The sequence below is a fragment of the Trachemys scripta genome, chromosome 1 (assembly GCF_013100865.1).
Source record: "Trachemys scripta elegans isolate TJP31775 chromosome 1, CAS_Tse_1.0, whole genome shotgun sequence".
Classification (NCBI taxonomy): domain Eukaryota; kingdom Metazoa; phylum Chordata; order Testudines; family Emydidae; genus Trachemys; species Trachemys scripta.
The window spans coordinates 89,851,125-89,871,808 of NC_048298.1; the positions used below are offsets into that span (position 1 = coordinate 89,851,125).

Sequence of the window (20,684 nt, forward strand, 5' to 3'; positions counted from 1 at the left end):
CACATTTATTACTCTACCAATGAAGAGAAAAAAAGCAGACAAACTGTGTTCTGTCCCCTCTCCCCACTGTACCTGGGTGTACTTTGCCAGGATCTCCTGTGGCCAGATGCTGGGGGTGAGAGCTGAGAAGGGGCCCCCAGAGGAGGGGGTGTGGTTTCCTAAATACAAAGGGATCAACACACACAATAATTAAGAACACGGAGCAGCTTAGCAGATATTAACTAACACCTAATACTGACAGCCAACAAATTCAGTGAGATGTCAGGTGGCTACAATGGCAGCTAAGTATTTATACAGCTCTCATCACCTTAGTAACTGTGCTACCATGCCCAAGGAAGCAAACAGGATCAACTTATGTTTCTGTAGCATCTTTCATCCCTCGGGAACTCAAAATAGTAAGTGTCACTCCCACTAAAAGGAAGCACCTCTAGAATGGAACTTGAAGCAAACTTTTTATACCAGCATTTCAGAAATTGTAATGACTAAGTAAAGGTGCACAAGAGCAAAATCAGGTACCCTAGAGATAATGGAGAGAGTGTTCAGGGAAGTGAAATGATCATGTCTCATTGTGATTTTAGGGCTCATCTGAAACATAACTAAACAGCATCCCCATGTGCCACATCGGAGCATTCGTTCAATCTTCATGGAGCAATGACTACCCCCTGCTGAGTCACCAGTCCCAATTCCCACCGCACCTGGCATTTCCTGGAGCTTTGCCATCCAGACCCAGTTTAACTTGTGAGCTGATGACATCTACATAGCCCCCAAATCTGTCTCCTCCAAGAGGCGGCAGCTCCACTAGAACTGAGGGGTTGGGATAAATCTACCCTCCTCTCAGAGCTCGTAGTGGGAGTTCAAACAGCGGTGGCTGAAACTGCAGTTACAGTAAAAACAAAAAACCTAAAGTCAGATTTAGTCCCATTCCATAGCTCATTTAAAAGAAAAAGGAGCCAAGTTCACTAATCAGACTCAACTCCCTGCCCTGTTCAGTCGGGAGCATCACAGCTCTGGGCAAGTGGTTTGCACTGCTGCAGTCGTCCAGCAGCACTTCCCTCATGGATGGATGGCACCGAAGGAACTGTTGTGAGGAGAATAAAAGTGAGATGGGGAAGGGCTGCGAATGTGGGGTGAGAGAATCTAAGACTGTCCCTGCTGGATACAGGCCTGGTCTACACCTAAAAGTTAGGTCAACATAGCTATGGCGCTCAGAATGCACACCCCTGAGTGCTGTTCTGTGCTGACACAGCTAGGTCCATGGAAGAATTCTTCTGTTGATCTAGCTACTTCTGCTCGGAAAGGTGGATTTTTGCAGATGGCACTAAGCTGGGGGGGGAGAGGTAGATCCGCTGGAGGATAGGGATAGGGTCCAGAATGACCAAATTGGAGGATTGCACCAAAAGAAATGTGATGAGGTTCAAGAAGGACAAGTGCAGAGTCCTGCACTTAGGACGGGAGAATCCCATGCACTGCTACAGGCTGGGGACCGACTGGCTAAGCGGCAGTTCTGCAGAAAAGGGCCTGGGGATTACAGTGAGCAAAAAGTTGGATATGAGTCAACAGTGTGCCCTTGTTGCCAAGAAAGCTAACAGCATATTGGGCTGTATTAGTAGATTGAGGGAAGTGATTATTCCCCTCTATTCAGCACTGATGAGGCCACATCAGGAGTACTGCGTCCACTTTTGGGGCCCCCCCTACAGAAAGGACGTGGACAAATTGGAGAGAGTCCAGCAGAGGGCAACAAAAATGATTAGGGGTCTGGGGTACATGACTTATGAGAAGAGGCTGAGGGAACTGGGCTTATTTAGTCTGCAGAAGAAAAGAGTGAGGGGGGATTTGATAGCAGCCTTCAACTACCTGAAGGAGGGTTCCAAAGAGGATGGAGCTCGGCTATTCTCAGAGGTGGCAGATGACAGAACAAGGAGCAATGGTCTCAAGTTGCAGTGGTGGAGGTCTAGGTTGGATAAGAGGAAAAACTATTTCACTAGGAGGGTGGTGAAGCACTGGAAAAGGTTACCTAGGGAGGTGGTGGAATCTCCATCCTTAGAGGTTTTTAAGGCCCAGCTTGACAAAGCCCTGGCTGGGATGATTTAGTTGGTGTTGGTCCTGCTTTGAGCAGGGGGTCGGACCTAGATGACCTCATGAGGTCTCTTCCAACCCTAATCGTCTATGATTACCTACCCCAACAAAAAACCCTTCAGTCGCTGTGGAAAGAGCCTACACTACAGCAGTGTAGATGTGCCACTGTCACGCCTGGAGTGTAGACATGGTCATAGTTTACTAAGGCTTGGACTGAAAGGATCAGACGACCAAGGCTGAACCACCCCGCAGCCTCCTTCCCACCCCAGACTGATCAGCTGGTAGTTGGAACAAAGTGGGAGAGAACTTCCACTACACATCTCTGAACAAAGCTTTTTCCTCTTTTTGGCTTCATACAACATCAAATCCACCATGAGGGAAAGATCCTGGATAGGAACAGAGTTGAGCAAAGTGGTGATGATGATGCATGAAGCAGAATAGATTCCAGCCTCTCTCCCTCTATGTCCCATGGCTGGGGCAGCTTCTGCAGGGCTCCGTGTGGCATAGTGGGGAGAACTGGATTAATACCAATTGAACATGGGCAGGATCATTTGGGGGGAAGGAAGAGGCATTTTTACAGTTGGTCTCCCAACCAAAGCAGCACGTTAAAATAAATTAATTTCTCTGGATATTGACCTCTAACTGGAGGTTCTTCGAGGTGTGCGGCCCCTATCTGTATTCCACTGTGGGTTTACGTATGCACACCATGCACTCGGAGACAGAGAACTTGAAAGCAGTGTCCATTGGTCCATGCATGCGCCATGGCTCACCTTGTGCCTCCGACAGAGGGTCGAAAGCATAGGGCAGACTGAGCATCTGTCCAGTTTCTTCTCTAGTGTAAATCAGATCCGAAGCAGAGGGGAAGGAGAACAAGTTGTGGAATACTGATAGGGACCACATATCTCAGAAGAACCTCCAGTTACAGGTAAGTAACCTCCCCTTCTTTGAGTGATGGTCCCTATTGTTTTCCATTGTAGGTGACTGACAAGCGGTACTTAAGTAGGAGAAGGGTGTGAGGAGGCAGACAGTAGAGCGGAGTAAAGGATCGCCGTCCCAAAGGAAGCATCAGCAGAGGAGTCCTGAACCAGGGTGTAACATCTCACAAATGTGTGAACAGAGCCCCAAGATTCTGGATCTGGGAGAGCAAAAACATCCGGTGGAGCAGTAAGGGAGTCCGTTCTCCCGGTGTAAAAGGGGTTCTATCTGTCCAAGCTGCTGGAGCCAGAGGAGATTGTTTTACTTTTGAGGAAGATGGTGCCATGGATAGGCGAAGTTGGTGATAATCAGTCTTAGTCAGTGCCAGCAGATCCTGGGGCTTGGGAGGTGCCCAGGATGACGGTACTGACCGATCGTGGTCCAGTACTGATGTAGCCCAATGTTTGTGGGCTTTCTTCTCGTGCATCTGGAACTCAGGACATACTAAGTTCCCTTAGGCCAAGCTGATGGGCTTGCTCTGAGCCGAATCCGACTTCTTTGAAGTGGATTTAGAAGAAGACTTACTCTCATGCTTATGAGAGTTTCTTTGATTCCTGACAAGCTTCCATCAGATTTGGACTTTGCAGCAGGAGGCGTACTCCTTGGTGAATAAGGCTGATGTATGGGAGGGTTCCTTACCTTCATTTTGATTGAGGACGCATGGTCTTCTCCATGAGGTGTTTCCAAAGACAAAGTTCCCACCTTTCTTGGATATGATTGGGGAATGACCCACAGACACTGCAATTCAGTGCAACGTGAGCTTCCCCAAGGCAGTGCTAGTGGTCACTGCTGACTGAGAAGGATTGCAGGCGGGAAGCGCAAAGTTTGAAGCCCAGAGTCTTGGGCGTAGTCCACTACCCATATGGGCTACAGGGAGGTGAACGTTTCCCCCTCGAAAAGAGTCTAACACCAACATCTATAAAAACACTACATTATAAAACTGTATAAGCTGCTAAAAACTATTAACAATGTTAGATCTAAATCTTATTTTGTAAGCGAACGCCAAAGCTATGAACCCAGAATGGTTCTGACCCAGACCATGTGGCAGTAAGAAGGAACAGGAGATGTGGTTGGTCTGCCACACCCATTATCCCGCTGGTCGGAGACATGAGGTTAGCCAGGGCGCATGCACGCACCAACGGACACTGCTTTCAGATTCTCTGACTCCAGGCGCATGCATAAACCCACAATGGAATACAATAGGGACCATCACTCAAAGGAGAAATGGTTCCTTGAGACAGTAACTTACCAGCCATGTGAAAAAGAACAAACAGGCTCTTTCAATAGAGCTGTATTGTTGCTGGCCCTCCCCTCAGACATAGGCAGGAAAATATGCTCCAAGGCCTGGCATCCTCTGCTTACCTGACATGGTGCTGGAGGAGTGTGCGTGATGAAGGGCGGCGTGTATCTCTAGGCGTGCTGCCCTCCAAAAAGTCTTAGGTCACTGCTCTGCTACAAGAAAAAAAAATAAGGTAGAAAAAACAGAAGTGTTCATGAGAGTATTCATTCAACATCTGGGGTCAACTGTGTCCCAGTTGCTCCTAATGAACAACCCCCCAACAATTTTCCACAGGAAGATGAAATCCCCTCAACCCAAGACCTGTCCACATGGCCTGGGGGAAATTCCTTTCTGACCTGAGTGACAAAGGGACACAACCAAGGGTAAAATGATCTCTTTACACCATCCTTGTGATACTAAAATCATGTCCGATTTAAAGGGAAAACAACATCAAAAATCAAGTTGCCTCTCACCATAGAAGCTGTTTGCTTAATTTTACAACACACTCAGGATCCTGCATTTAATGGTGGGCACTAGGAAAACATGACCTGGAAAGAATTCAGAGCATGATTCAAGACTGGAGGGAATGCTGCTAACCGTACACCAGGAATTACAGGGAAAGCTTTAGAATATGTGCACAACACAAAGGGTGAAACCTTGAGGCTGTAGAGGAATTGTTCTGAGTGGTACAAGGGGATATAACTAGGAGTAATAAGCGAGAGAGAAACATTTCATAAGAGTGAGGTCTACTAAGCTGTGGAATAGTTTCCCAAGGGATGAAGTCGGAGTCTCATCACTCAGCAAAGTCTGAGGCCTGGTCTACACTACAAAGTTAGGTTGACGTAAGCCACCTTCTGTTGACCTAATCATGCATGTTTCTACACTTAAATTTGTCTCCTACCTATCTAAGTGCTCTGTTATGCCAACACAGTAACACCAGCTCTCAGAGCGGTGGTCAACGCAGCACAAGGGTAGACACCGCATTACCTATGTCGACCCTAACAGTCCTCCCACAGCTGTCCACAACTGTTAACTCCACTGCCCAGAGGTTACATTGACGGGAAGGTCCCCGCCCCCACTTAAAGCCCTGTGCATTTTTGAAAAGCCTTTTCCTGATTGCCCAGCTCGATGAGCACACCCAGCAGCTCTCCACTGTTGAGTGCAACTGCCCATGCCAGCCACACGCTCCAGATGCGCTCCTGCCTGAGTAGACAGGGAATACTGGAATTCCTGAGCCAGTGGGGAGAAGAGGCTGTGCAGACACAGCTCCGATCCAGACGAAGAAACACTGACATCTACAAGCAGATTGCTCGGGGGATGCAGGAGAAGGGGTTCGACAGGGACCAGCAGGCAGACCAGAAAGCCAGGGAAGCCAACAGTCAATCTGGTGCTAAGCCCCCGACCTGCTGCTTTTATAAAGAGCTGCATGCCAGACTTAGCAGAGACCCCACCGCCACCCGTCACACCACGGTGGATGCCTCTGAAGAGCCAGAGTAACAAGCCCAGTGGATTTTCCCATGCCAAAATTACTTCCCACTGACTCGTAGTAATCTAGCATTGCAAGTTTCCACAGCATGACCGCCACTTGCTTCTCCACTGTCAGTACAGCTCTCAGTTTGATATTCCTGTGTTGGATGGCTGGAGTGGCTCGGCATATAGATCCAGAAATGTGGCCTTGTGCATCCAAAAGTTCTGCAGGCAATGCTCATCATCCCAAACCTGCATTACAAAGCAATCCCACCAGGCATGGCAGCTGCTCCATGAATGCCACCAAACTGGTTCTCGCTACGTCCCACAGCAAACTGACCATGAGGAAATCATAATGTTTCCCACAGTTCTTCTTCTGGCTCTGCAAATACCAGAGGATTGTGTGTCTTGTGCTTGCAATGCTCATGACAATAGTGCAGAGCTGTGTCGGCTCCATGTTTCTGTCAGAGATGGTGGACAGTGACAAGTCCTGCGCGGATTCATGGGAAATTTAAAATAGCTGCGGAAATTACAGGATAGAGCTATTATGGGATGGAGAACATCACATTATGGGAAATTGACTCCTTGCTCTCAGTCACCCCTGCGCAACTTATTTCTGCCCCACCATGAGTTACCAAAACTACCCAAAAGACAGCGTGCTGAATGGTAGCAGGATGCATACTGGGATTCCTATCTCTGGTGCACTGCACTGTGCTTGGACACAACCTCTCCTGGTGCATACAAGCAGCACTGATGCATGCAGCCAAGTATGCATGTGCACAAGTGATATACTGACTGCAGCGGCTGTATGCCAATGTAACTTGGGTCAGCAAAACTTTATAGTGTAGACATGGCCTAAGATGAACTGGGCCCTGCACAGGAGAACACACTGTAGGGAACAATCCTGATTGGCTGGAAGATGGTCTCTTCTATCAGCTCAGACAGTGAAGCCGGACTATTCGGCTTCATTTCTCAGCTCTCTAGCATGTGCAGGTTTGTAGAGGGTTTGCCAGGACTGCAGGAAAGATTTCACTCCAGAAATAGACTTGTTACATTGAATTTAAAAAAAAGTCATACCATTAGTTGTCAGGTTTTATAAAACTTTTTTGTATAAAAGCCCACTAAAATCTAGATTTGGGACTTTAAATTGTTTAAAAGCATCCCAGGTTATACCAGACTCCCAAACAGAGACTTGGTCCATTAAGACTCATGTCTTCAGCACCTGCTGAACTCCAATGGCAAGTGACAAACATCACTGGAACTATAACGGTTCAGGATCCCTAGCTGGGCAGCGTGTAGGCCATTGATACAGAGTGGAAAGCAGCTGTTTGAGAACATATATGACAATGCTCCTTCCTTCCTTATCTGAACAGCTGTCTAAATGGGATCAGATGCCAGGACCACTGAGTAGCTCAGAATCAAATTTAGCAGCAGAACTTCATCTACTGAACCTACCTATATTGGTTATTTCCACCACCTGTAGTGAGAAAAACCTATCAACTTCTCTTTCAGGAGCAGAACTTGTTTGGAACTTATGCACAGAACTTGTCCATGCTGTCCTCAACTGCTTCCCACATGTAGTTGTTAAACCCCCTGAATTCTGCCTTGCATCCCTCTTCCCCTTTCAGTGCTGGGTCTTTCCTGAGCAGCTAAAAGGAAAACTATGCAGTAACTATGCAATGTGAATAAGCCACCACCAAAAACTGAGCTTAGAACCTCCAAACTCATTTTACTCGTGAGCTTTAGCAGCATCCAAACCTGGCAGATAGGTTTGGTTAGGAGCTTTCCATAAGGGGCTACTTCTCCCCCTCTCATGCCGCATTTTGACACTGCCTTTTAAAGGTTGCTACCACTGTGTCTTAGGTGATTTGGCCCCGGGTGTAGAGCGCTTGGGCCACATCCTACCCTTTGCTAAGGTGATCATAGTTCCCAAAGAGAAAACGGGCACTCCCAGCTGCTCACCCGAGGGGCCCCCGCCCCATGCTGTTGCCCATCGCTGGAACCCTGCACTTCCCCCTCTCCCCCCACACAAGGCTGTTGCCTGGTCGCTGGAACCCTGCGGGGGCCCACATGCTGGAACGCTGCCCCCTCCCCCCAGCCCTGCCTTCCCCTGCGGGGACTGGCATCTCTGCAGTCACCTCCTCTGCACTGCATCCCAACCTTTTTTTTCCAAAAGTGGGCACTTGTCCTGTTTAGTTTTGCCAACTGATCAAGTCAGCAAGAGCAAACGGGACAAATGCCCACTTTTTTGGGGGGAGGAGGGGGGAAATCGGGATGGCCAGGACAGAGCTTAAAAAAAAAGAAGGGGGACTTATCCCAGCCAAAACGGGACATATGGTCACCTTACCCTTTGCACAGGCAGCTTCACTGAAGCCAATTAGAGTTGCAGGGGGGTTAGGTCATGGTGGAATTTGGCTCCTCGCCCTACTTGTTTTTTTGAGTCCCTTTAGGTTTCTTTAGACTCCCTGGTATTACACTGTGGTTTACGTACGTTCACTCTGAATCACTGACCAGTGCCTCAAGCACCTGAGTGGGGAGCATTTTACAATGCTGCTGTTCTCAGTCCCAGACTCTGCACAGCCCAACCTGTGGCACAGCCCCAGGGCACACAGCCCGTCAGCTGCATGTTAACGAGGGGCGAGCCCAGTGGGTTGGGCACAGCTGTGGAGGAAAAAGTGAACTGAAGCCAAGTTAATTATCCAGCCTGCTAGGAAATGAAGGGAGGAGGGAGAGGCCTGCTGCTGTGGGTTCCTTCCTCATCACAGTGCAGCCACACAGGAACACAGTACCTTTCCTTGACCACTCGGTCACAACAGTCCTGTCTAACAGTGTCCCCTCTCCCTAGGGTGACCAGACAGCAAGTGTGAAAAATCGGGACAAGTGGTGGGGGAGGGGATAATAGGCGCCTATATAAGAAAAAGACCCAAAAATCGGCACTGTCCCTATAAAATCGGGACATCTGGTCACCCTACCTCTCCCCACCAATTGCTTGAGCACCACACCCGCTCCTCCTGTCTGCACCCCTCCCTAAACATAGGCCGGATAGTAAGGCACTGAACTTGGTGGGCAGGTTTTTCCTGACTTCAGTTGCTATGGAAACCTTCCTGAAAGCAGTCATCTGGGACCTGCCTGAGAGAGAGAGAGCCCTGCTGCTGGCCTGTCATTGCCAGGGGCGTGAGAGGCCAGAGTGGAGGTGGATGAATCATGCCAGGAAAGCAGGAAGGTGCCATCAGCTGATGCACTGGGAGACAGTGAATTGGAACCCGTCCAAGGATCCAAGCGTCTCACCATGAAAGTGCCAAAGCCATACCACAATAGCCCTCTGACTCCCCACCTTGGTGGGGCAAAGATTTCTCCACACCAGCGGATCTCAAGGGGGGCGTCCAGCATTGTCTTGGGAGGACAACTCCACCCCCTAAGTACAGCTGCTCATCTGATCCATCTCAAGTAGCTGCTAGGGGCACCCTTAAACTATTTGCCTGATCGTGATGAATCCTAGCAGTAGTAGTATTACGAAAAAACATTCATAGCACGAAGCTGCTTTAGAGATTAAAACATGAATTCAGTTCACTCCCTGCCCCAGCTCCAGTAAAATGTCTCAGGGAACTAGGGCAAAGGATTCTGGGGCACATCAAGGGCTCAGTGGGGAGTGGGTACATGCTAGAGGAGAAAGGTCAAGGTCAATGTGCTCTACACATTCCCTGTGGCCCCATACCACAACTGCAGTCCCTTGACTGACCGATGTCGGGCCAAAGCAGCCCTCACCTCTTCCAGGAGACAATCTGTACTCCCCACCCCCAAGGAACTTCCAGCTGATACAAAACCAGGAGGTGCAATTTAAATGGATTTCAGAGATGGACAGAAAGCCAGGGAAGGGGACAGGATGAACCAGTTAGAGTGACAATGGATGAATTGTGAGACAGATTGTTAAGAAGCCGGTGAAGATAACATAGGATGAGGGTCCCCATTTCCAAGAGCACGAGGATTATAGCATTTGAGCACCGTGGAGCCCCCTGCATTATAGAGAGAAGTAATAGGATACTGAAAATACAGAGGATCTTACTGGAAAATTCCAGTTACAGGAAAAGTCCTGTAATGAATTACCTTAAAAAAAAGAGAGAGAGAAAATGTTATGGCTGCAAGGTCAGCATCCCAAAGTTAGGGTATTGTCTGTATAACCTTAACTCTGCCCCTAAGAGTCTGAGTTATGACAGTCCTTACATGATTGCATGCTATTTCTCATGTAGGCTTGACTGTCAGTAGTGCTGAACACCCACAATTCTAACTGCAGCCAGTGGGAACTGTAGGTGATTAACATGCCTGAAAATCTGTCCCATACAATTTTTTCTATTACCCCAAATACACGTTTCCTCTTGTAGTGACACCACTGCTCTGTATACCAGGTCCATAAAATAATTTCTATACACAACGGGTAGTGAACAAAGCAAGAGCTCTTGCAGCGCTTGTTCAAAATGCACACATTCAATATTGCAGCTAAGTTAGCCATGCAATTCGCACAATGCACTCTTCCCACAGCCACAACACAGCAAGGAGCGCTAAGAAATTATATCCGTGGAAGTGCAAGCTTTCAAACCCTCAGAACTCTCTCAAATCAAACCCAGTTTTTACCTAACACACTTTGTCCCATCTGAGAACAATTTCCATGCAAAAAGTCAACTTCCAGTGTCTAGACATTCTGGTGCTACAGCTACTATCACCAGAAGACCAACACAAAAAAACCACAACGTACGGCAAGAATATCAGCAGATATAGTTAAATACTATGGAAGTCCCCTGCGGTGTTTTCGGGAACATCCACACCAGTAGTGTTCTGTCACAGCCTGCCCTGTAACCTGGAGTGCCTTTATGCTGTCCAGTTTTGGTTCAGAGCTCTGACACCAGTAGCCTGCCCACAAGCACAAAAGGTACATCTACATTGAAAAAAACCCCAATATCCCCACACTTATAGCAGCAAGTCTCAGTGCCCGGGTCAACTGACTTTCAGGGCTCACACTGCAGGGCTCACAATCCTGCTTGGGTTGGAGCCTGGGCTCTGAAACCTGGTGAGAGGGCTGGTTCTCAGAGCTGAGGCTCCAGCCCCCCTGGGAACACCTGCACTGCTATTGTGAGTCCCACAGCGAGAGGACAAATCAGTTGACCTGGGCTCTGAGACTCACTGATGCGGGAATATTTTGCAGCGTAGATGTACTCAAATTCTCACCCTGGTTTCCACCAGCCTAGTTACACCTTGCAGGGTGACGCCAACAGCACTTCCAGTCCTGTGTCTCCCCAAATCCAGCCACCCTGAGTTCTTAACTACCAGACACTTGGGACTTTTCCCCTCTGGTTCATCTCCCCCGAAGGTGTGAAACTAATCCCCAGCTGGCAGCTTGCTTTGGCATATGCTCTCCACAACAGTTTGCACACCAGAGACATGCTTGAGGCAAAAAATAAACAAAAGGTGTATTTAATAGAAATATCATATTCAAGAAATGGAAGTAGTGCGGGAGAACAAACATACACAAATTACACTGAAAACAAACAAAGGTGCAACTTCAGGCTTTATACTTTTGAATTAGATAAAAATACCTTTTCTAACACAAGTTACCTATTGCCTCCACTGTTTCCCAGCGTACCCAGTCCCAGAAGATCCAGATTTCATGGACAATACCTGCCAAGTGACTGGCCCTCACTTCAAACCCTTCACTTTTTAAGAAGTTTTCAGGTTTCTTTTCTTCTTTAGTCACTATTGATATTCGAAGTGGGAAAAACTCCCTCGTTTCTTAGGCCTGGTCTACACTGCCACTTACAGCACTGAAACTTTCATCGCTCAGGGATGTGAAAGAACACCCCCCTGAGCGATGCAAGTTTCAGCGCTGTAAAGTGCGACTACACAGCCACATTAAAGCACTGCTGCGGCAGTGCTTTAACGTTGGCTGTGTAGGCTAGCCCGTAGTTTTCCAAGATTGGTGTTTTCTTTTCAGTTTCAGGTTGTTTCAATGTTTTCCCCATTAACTTTAATGGTCCATCATTTGTCTTTTCCTGGGTTGTACAATTCTAGGTGCTTGGAGCTAGTCTCGTCTGGTTGGGGAGGCAGCCCCTTCCCTGCCTGACTGCCCCACTGCGAGATGGAGCTGAATGTTGCAACACAAATTATGAAAAGTTTTATATATACACAAATACATACATTCATAGCCACAGTCTGTGTGTGTGTGTGTGTGTGTGTGTGTGTGTGTGTGTATATATATCTATATCTATCATAATGACGTTCATGTTCAGAACATTACAAGCTTTCACAAAAGACCTTACTCAACATATTTTATAGCAAAATGACATTGTATACAATCTGTTTATTCAACTGATTATTTTGGGAGGAGATTTAACCCCCTATTCTCCTCTTGGGGTGTCCAGACCCGGACTGTCACCCCCCAGCCACTTGAAAACAGTTGAACCCCTTCTGTTCAAACTTCCACACACACACAAAAAAGTCATCTCTGCGTAGAGAAAATTCCAACTTGCCAAGTGAAAGTATGGACAGTTATATGTGTGACAAACAGAAAGTTGTAACTGGAAACAAACATCCTCAACTACAGCTGACTGTAGTGTTCCAGCTACAGTACCTTTGTCAAGTGTGTAACTATTCACTATACAAGGATATACAGTAAGAGCTTTGTTATCTGGCATGCTGGGGAAATGGAGGTGCCAGTTAGTCAAAAATTCCGGTTAACTAAGGCCTGGTCTACACTGGGGGGGGAGGAATCGATCTAAGTTATGCAACTTCAGCTATGTGAATAATGTAGCTGAAGTCAATGTACTTAGGTCTATTCACCGCGGTGTCTTCATTTCAGTGAGTTGACTGCTGCCGCTTCCCTGGCGACTCTACCTGCGCCTCTCGCAGCGGTGGAGTACAGGAGTCAACGGGAGAGCGCTCGGGGATCGATTTATTGCGTCTAGACTAGACGTGATAAATCAACCCCTGCTGGATCGACCGCTGCCCGTCAATCCAGTGGGTAGTATAGACATACCTTAAGAGTTATACTTACCAATGGAATACCAAGGTTCAAACAATCAGAATACAATAAAATTAATATACATATAAATATACGTATAAAATAGTATACAGATACTCACCAATCCAGTAGTAGTACTGCACTGCAGAGTGGTTGGTTTCTTGAAGCACTTAGGTGTATACAGGTAAAGTTTTCTATACAGTAGGTTATTTTATGACACTACATATCACTATGGGCAGCGTATGGCGTACACCCAGATAACTAAAAATAACTAAAACTATAGTGAACATAATTTAATCTTTCTTTGACAATTCAGAAGGCACTTCAGGATCTTGCAGTGCCGTCAGGGTCATCATTATCAACATCAATTATCATTGTAGCTGTAGAAGGTGTAGCAGATTGGGCTGAATCTGTACTGGCCCCATGACACACCCTGGAAGCTGCTTTTTTGACTAAATCCCTTATATCAGCTTGCTTACTTGTCTTCTGACTCTTTTGCATAAAAGTAGAGTGCAGAATGTGCAATTGCATAACCTCCTGGGCAGTATAACATGGTTGCCTTTTTGCAAATTTAATTATTGTATCAAAAGCTGAAGCAGCCTCTCCCCAAGTTATTTTGTCCTCTTCACTAAAATCATCTTCTTCACTGTCTTTATCAGTGTCCTTTGACTTTTCAGTATTCAAAACAGTCTCTATTATTTCTGTATCAATAACAGTATGTGTCACTTCAACCCCCTTGTCAGCTTCAACCCACTCTTCTAGCTCACTTTCATGAAGTTTGTTGATGGGGTGTGAAGAAGGAGTATCCTTCACCATTTCAAGAATTTGTGCGAATGTATTTTTTCTAACTCTTACTTTAAAGCCTTCAAATTCATCTTCATCAGAAGACACTTCTGCAAACATAACACTAGGCCACAATTTTATCCAAGCTCTCCTTAATGTTTCACTTTTAACAGAATTCCAGGCACAAGCAACATTAAAAATTGCATCTTTTATATTATAACGAGATTGAAAATCCTGTATAGTGCCTTCATGATTGATCAACTCTCTCAGGAAATCTCTTCTGTAATAACATTTCATATTCTGGATGATGCCCTGGTCCATAGGTTGAATCAATGAAGTAACACTAGCAGGCAGGAAGATGGTAAAAATATTACCAGACACTAATTCTGTTTCATGAGGGTGAGCTCTACAATTGTCTAGCAATAGAATAGCTTTGCTATCTTCAGGTAAGCTTATTTTTCTAAAATGTTCTTTCACTGCAGGTACAAAAACATGATGAAACCAATCATAAAAAATTTCTTTGTTCATCCATGAATTACCTTGCGCTTTGTAAACAATAGGTAAATGTGCAACACCTTTGAAAGCTCTAGGATGATTATATTTCCCAATCACCAAAAGTTTTATTTTATGCGAGCCTGCAGCATTAGCACACGTAAGAACAGTTAGTCTGTCTTTATTCTGCTTAAAACCAGCAGCTTTAGATTCACTTGCACCTGCTAGGGTAGAATTTGGCAAGCATCGCCAAAATAGGCAAGTTTCATCAGCATTATAAATTTGTTCAGGGGATAGATCATGTTCAGCAATTAAATTTCTAAAAAATTCACAATATTTTTCTGCAGCTTCACGGTCAGCCGATTTTTGTTCGCTTGGTACATCTAGCTTTCTAATGCCGTGACGAAGTTTAAAGCATGAAAGCCATCCATCAGAAAATGCACATGGCTCAGTCAATTGCATTTGCTTATAAAAATCTTTTGCCTTTTCAATGAGCATTGGACCAGATATAGAGGCACCCTCCGATCGTTTCAATGAAAACCATTCATATAAAACACTGTCTAGTTGCTCTAATTTAGGCATATGCAGAGTATGGCGTTGTTCAACAGCTTTATTTGACTCACAACTAGCAAAAAATTTGAGCAATTGTCCTTTCTGAGCCTTGATGTCGTATATTGTGGACGAGCCAACATTGTACTCTTGCATCAAAACATTCCTATTCTCGCCCTTTTCAAGACGTGTACAAATATCTATTTTCTGTTTTAATGTCAACACAACTCTCTTACGTTTCTTTCCTTTGCTTTTTGCTGGTATTTTGGATGCCATGATGGTAGGGTGGCGTTGATATTTTACGATAAACACAGGACAATACACAGAATAATAAACCGACCAATCACAATGGCGGATACAAACAGAAAGAACAGCATTCAGCTCTTCTTGGCTAACTCGAGCGTAGTCCGACTGCTCTCGGAAATACTTGGGTCCCAAATAACTTCAGCATCGATTCCGGTTAGCTTCGGCATTGGTCCTGGTTACTAGATTGAAGATTTGTATTGGGAGAGATCAGAAATGCCCGTTTCTAGAGCTTTCCGGTTGGTAAAGTTCCGGATAACACAGCTTTTACTGTATACAGTTAATTTTTTTTTTTTTAAATAGTGCAGTTTTCCTTTAAAAATGGAGATGTGGAAAAGACAGCTGCAAATTCACTTGAACTTCCGCTTCACGTTGCTGAGCCAGCTGTTAATATTCCTGCTCTCTCTCTCTCAGCTGCAATAGGAAACAGCTTTCAATTATCTGGTTTTATGCAAACACCCAGATAACAGTCTCCTATTGTGTGTTTGTTTTACCTGGTCACCCCCTTTGCCATATGATCTCCAGTTAACTCTCACATGACAGCAGCTCAGTGTTGGATGTGAAGCAGACTGGTGGTCTAGAGTCAGATATGAGCTCCTTTCCAGCACTGGCTGCCCAGGGTCTTTAGCACAAGAAGGGAAACTTCCACTCAGGAGTGCCCTTCCTCAATTGATTTTTTATATATATAACAATAAGAATCCATTTAGAAAGGAGTAACAAACCAGCATCCCATCTAGCAAGTTTCCCAACAAGTCTTCAGCAAGACAAAAGCCAATAAACCTAGGTTTTCAGTAACAATATAAAAAGAGGTTTCAGAGTAGCAGCCATGTTAGTCTGTATCCACAAAAAGAACAGGAGTACTTGTGGCACCTTAGAGACTAACAAATTTATTAGAGCATAATAAAAAGAGCAATCAATGGAAATCGTTAAAGCGACACAATCAGCTGAGAACACTGGAATTATTTTTTACCTGCTTGTGTTAAGAGTAATATCTACTATCACTGAAAGAAGTTAGCAAGGGAAAAATGCCCCTCCCCTCGGCTTAATTTGTGCATATGACAGCACTTCGCATATAGTTAGTTCCACTGTTTCCCCTGTTCTTTGTGAGCCTTTCATACAGCAACAGGACAGAAAGAAACATTTTAGAAAAGAGGAAAGTGTGACTGTAAAGACATAAACATTGGCTCGGGGACTTGGAGACAGATGTGGAACCGGAAAGCTCTCTCAGTATGTATTTTAAAACTGCATGTTGAGCGTGTCAACTTCAAACATCCAGACTGAACCTCCCCGTCACAGAAATGAGAGATGAAAAATCTGTATTTGTTCTAGTCCATCTCCTCCAGCCCTCACAAAAAGTTTTTGCTTTAGAATTTGAATCAGGGTTCACCAAATCAAATCCGCTACAGCAACTCCCATCCTCACCCTTGCATCTCCCCTTCCCACTCAGGTCAGGTAGTAGCATATCCCGGATCTGTAAGTGCCATTTGCTCCTCAAGTCAATATTTGCTGTGAGTGCCTGTGGAACCGGAGTTTTCCTCCCAACCATAATTAAGCTAGCAATTGAAGAAGGCGGAACAAGCAACTGGAAGAAAGGAAACACAAGGTCCAGGGAGGGCCTGTAACAGACAATGAAAGGTGCTGCCCTCCCTCGCAGCATGACACCCAGTTAAGTTTTTACACCTATGCACAATTCCATGGATCTCGTCCCTTATCACATCCAGATTAAACAGTTTCTATTATATTTGTAGACCTGATTCATTCCAGGAAATATCTCTGCAAGGTTTATAACCTACTAGCCTAGCAGTGTTTTGGGTTGCTGTAAATACAGTATAAGGACAGGAATGATGCAATGACAGTGGATTAAGCCTCTGACTTTATCTCTAGTGACCAAGTGATTTAGAGCAACAGTTAAAGGAGTTTAAATGGCTTCATCCTCGTTCCCCCTACGCATCACATCAGACCTCACAAAAGTCTGCTGATGATCGGGTAGTCACTGCTCCAAAGGGATCCTTGGACTGGAATAGCAGGAGGTGTGCCAGGTCAAAATTGGGGTTTCATGGCAGAGCTATGTGGGTGAGTGGGCACAGCAGGATGGTGGCTTGCCAGGATCTAGAATGTAGGGAAAACACTCAGTACTTAAATGGTCCCCAATCACTGAAATCATTGTGAATTAAGGAGACTGATTGTATGTTTGCCGCAGGAGGAAAGTAAAGAGAAGACCAGACCTCTCCTTTGCCTCCTATCACACAAATCCAGAGCTCTATAGCTGGTAGAATGAATCAAGACCTAGAATTAACAACCAAAGAAAGGCAAACTGGAACTCCCTGTCTCTTCCCAGCATGAGTCTACTATAGAAGTTTGCCAGAGACTTTTATGCACCTCTTTGAAAGTGTAATTATGGTCAAAAATGTAATTAATTTAAAACGCCATCTTCTTATGCAACAAATCTGCTCCCTATGTGCAGCAGTTGTCTCATTAGAACAGCAAGAAAAATAAAGGTTTTATGAGCCCTGCAGGCTCATCACTCAGCCCATCCTGGCTCATGCAAAAGCAACAGAATGATTAATTACATTTCTAATTGCAAGGCCACATTCAAACTTCTGATTCACTTTGAAGATAACGCACGAGAGGACAGAATCTTGTTGCCTGGTGATAATGAATAAGCCAGGAAGAACCTAGCTTGACTTGCAGATCACAGTTTGACATGGTAGGGCTGGCACAGAAAAAAAAAAATTATACACTGTGCACATCTGATTATGGAGCCATTGAGATACAATGAACATGGAAGTCCAGGATGCCAACATAGAGTCATTTTTCAGAGTAGAACTGCACTTTAACATTCATTTTAAAATACAAAAAAAGGAGTGATATTTTATCTACCGGGCTCCAAAGCAGACAAATGACTCTGTGCAGGAGAGACATGCTGGCCAGGTAGAATCATGAGAGGCTCTAGCATCTGCCTAAATCATTTATCACACCCTAAACCTGGAGATTGAAAAGCCCACCCATTCATCACAATGACAGCTCTGTGAAAGGAAACCTCAGGCCAGGGATTTGCAGACTACAAGATTTTTTCTTCTGCCAGCCCTGCAAACTCACCCTGAGACACCAGGGTCAAGCTGTGTTTTATTTTGCTCATGCAACATCACCAGTAATAAAAAGCCCTGCAAGTCAAATTACGGCCTTAGTGACACTTGTACCTTCCAAGGCCTCTGATGGATTTGCACAGATTTAACTGACTGGACCTGTAAGTCTGTTGACAACGCACAAGGAAGAACATATTCCATCCAGTTCACTCTCTTGTAGCTTTGTTGGCTCTGTGGGGCTAACAAGAGCAAAAGGCAGCACTAGATTCAGCAGATGTGACTCTGAATAAACCCGGGCAGCAGATCTGCTGAACATCACTCTGCTGAGTGGAGCTGCAATTTAAGAGATGTATTCAGGGCCACAGTCAGATGACTCCTTTCAGAACTCTGCTTTTCTAAAATCTAAAAACATAACATATAAGGCTACTCCCACCCAGACCACTGTCCAGGATCTACTAGAAATGCTCCTTTATAACACATGCCACATGTTAAACTACTTAGGCCCAGAACTTTATATGCATGTTCTCAAAGAAGCTGGACTATATTAGGACTATTAACAGCTATCATGGTATGATGTAAGAGTGATCATATTTCATGCCTGTGGGAATGAGAAAGGATCTTTTTCCTTACTACAACTTTGTACGTTTGGCCTGCTACATTCTCATTGTTTTCTCCACTCATTTTTCAAGCATCAGGAACTAGGCACTGCCAAGGGGAAGACTTGGGACTGACTGACCCAATAATGCTGTCGTAGGAAGTGATGAACCAGACCAGTTATACTCATGGTATCTCCTTTGTTTGTAAGTCTCAGAAGTCAAGTCTACTTTCACCTTTCCTAGGGGTATTGTTGGCAAACCCTACTCTCTAAATAGCCGGACTGCTGCATTACCAACATCAGCTGCTCTGTTTCCATTTAGAATGAGCAGACATGCCACTTCAAAGGGTTTGCATTACACCCATTCATGCCCCAAACCTGGAGGCTATTGCCATATGTTGCTGGTCTTCCTCTTTCCTCACCCCCCAGCTTTACACCAGACAGAACAGGAGTCAGTCTCTCCTCTCGGCATATCTGAACAGAAACTGAGAACAAGGGGAAATATAAGGCAGGCAAGCTCTGATTAGTGGCAAAAAGGCCAAGAAATTGACCAATGGGGATTAGCGACAACCAAGGGAAAACAATAGTATACCTGTAATTCATGAGCAGCCTCTAGGCAAGTCTAAATAAAACCAAATAGAAGAGGGACAAGGGCACAGAGAGGGAGCAAGAAAGGACCAAAAGAAAAGATGGACAGAGAGAAGGCAGGAGAAGATGCCCCATCAAACCTAATTAAATCCAGTCATGAATCATTGTATAAAATGAGTCAGAAAGTTGCAGTGCAGCCCCTGAGTCACCAGATCAGGTGAAATGGAACCTTCCTAGGGGCTGTAGAGAAGGGACCACCCTGAAGTCACCTCAGTGGCGCGGGAAGGGATATGAATACAGAGGCGGGACAGAAGCCTACCCTACCAACAGACCTGGGTCCAGCCCTCCCCTTGCTGCTAGAAATTATAAGTATGGTTTTGGTCATCCAGAAACATAGGAGGGGAACATTTTGTTAACATTTCCGCTCCTGGCAAGGTGGCTGTATTCAAACAGACCCATTTGGTAGGATTCGTACCTTCCGGGTCGAATTCTCTTAACTGCAAACCACAGCTGAAATCTGGAGGAAGCATACCGAAGTGGAATGTGGGTGTGTAGGAAAAGGAAAACACCCCTGTATATGAAGGGTGCCCATCTGAGCCAACAGACACACAGGTCTCTGTGAATAAGCCACCTCTGTGGAGGGCTCCCAGGTAAGAGGGTATTCCTGCCCACTGCCCAGCCCTCAGGGTTACAGGCATTAGGGGACAAGCTGCGGAGCAGCAGCGTGGCTAGAGGGAGAGACTACGTGCCCCATTCCCAGAGGGCTCCTTATCGAGGCTGCGTGGCCCATCTGGCCACTCTTCCCCCGGCCCACGCCAGAGAACCGCTTTCTGTGCGCTCTCAGCCAGGCATCCCCGCGGGCCCGGGCTGCCCGGCCAGCCGCGCTGCTCTCAGTCCCTCAGGCGCCGTCCCCGCCACAGAGCCCAGGGCGCTGCCCTCGCCCCCGGCTGGGCTGTTCTCGGGGTCCAGCCCGCCCTGCTCCGCGGCCGGTCCCTCGCCGGCTGCCCCCCGCCCCGCTCCGCGCGTTCGTCCCGCTCTCCTGTCCGTCCGTCCGTCTGTCCGCCCGCCCCTCGGACCTCGCCTCAGCCACGTCTGTCTCCATCGGTCGGTCTGTCCATCTGCCTCCCCGCCCCCTCCGGCTCACCTGCTCCGCGTGCCGCTCCCCCCGGCCGGGAGGAGGGCGCCCCCCAGTCCGCAGCCGCCTCAGCCGCCTCCCTGCGGCAGCCGCCAGAGACCGACCGCTTCAATCGCCGACAGCAGCACCGAGTCTCGCCGCCGCTGCGCATGCGCGGCATCCGGGCGGCGCCATGGGGCATTGTGGGGGATGTAGTCTTTGATGGCGGCGCGGCGGAGCTCTCCCCCCGGCGCGCACCACGGCGCCCTAAGCCTGCCTCGTGCAGGCCGCTCGTCACTGCCCCAGCGCTTCCCCCGTCGCCGGCACGCGCGAGACTGCAGAGCCTGTCCCTGCAGCGCGCTCTAGTG

At 46.6% G+C, this 20,684-nt stretch overlaps 1 protein-coding gene across 5 annotated transcripts in view; it reads right to left on the minus strand.

The window, feature by feature from the left end:
• SGSM3 (small G protein signaling modulator 3) overlaps nucleotides 1-20,473 on the minus strand; it is a 47,314-nt gene extending 26,841 nt beyond the window's left edge. For 2 of the 5 annotated variants that reach the window (XM_034775908.1, XM_034775944.1), the window contains exons 1-3: nucleotides 20,347-20,470; nucleotides 4,414-4,503; nucleotides 73-158 (exon numbers count right to left, since the gene is read on the minus strand). In XM_034775908.1, the coding sequence (XP_034631799.1) occupies nucleotides 73-158; nucleotides 4,414-4,420 (93 nt within the window). In that variant the 5' untranslated portion in view covers nucleotides 4,421-4,503; nucleotides 20,347-20,470. Of the gene's footprint in view, nucleotides 1-72; nucleotides 159-4,413; nucleotides 4,504-12,927; nucleotides 12,948-20,346 lie in introns of those variants that run through there. The other 3 variants (XM_034775917.1, XM_034775926.1, XM_034775936.1) reach the window with 3 other exon arrangements.
• Between the last annotated feature and the right edge of the window lie 211 nt (nucleotides 20,474-20,684).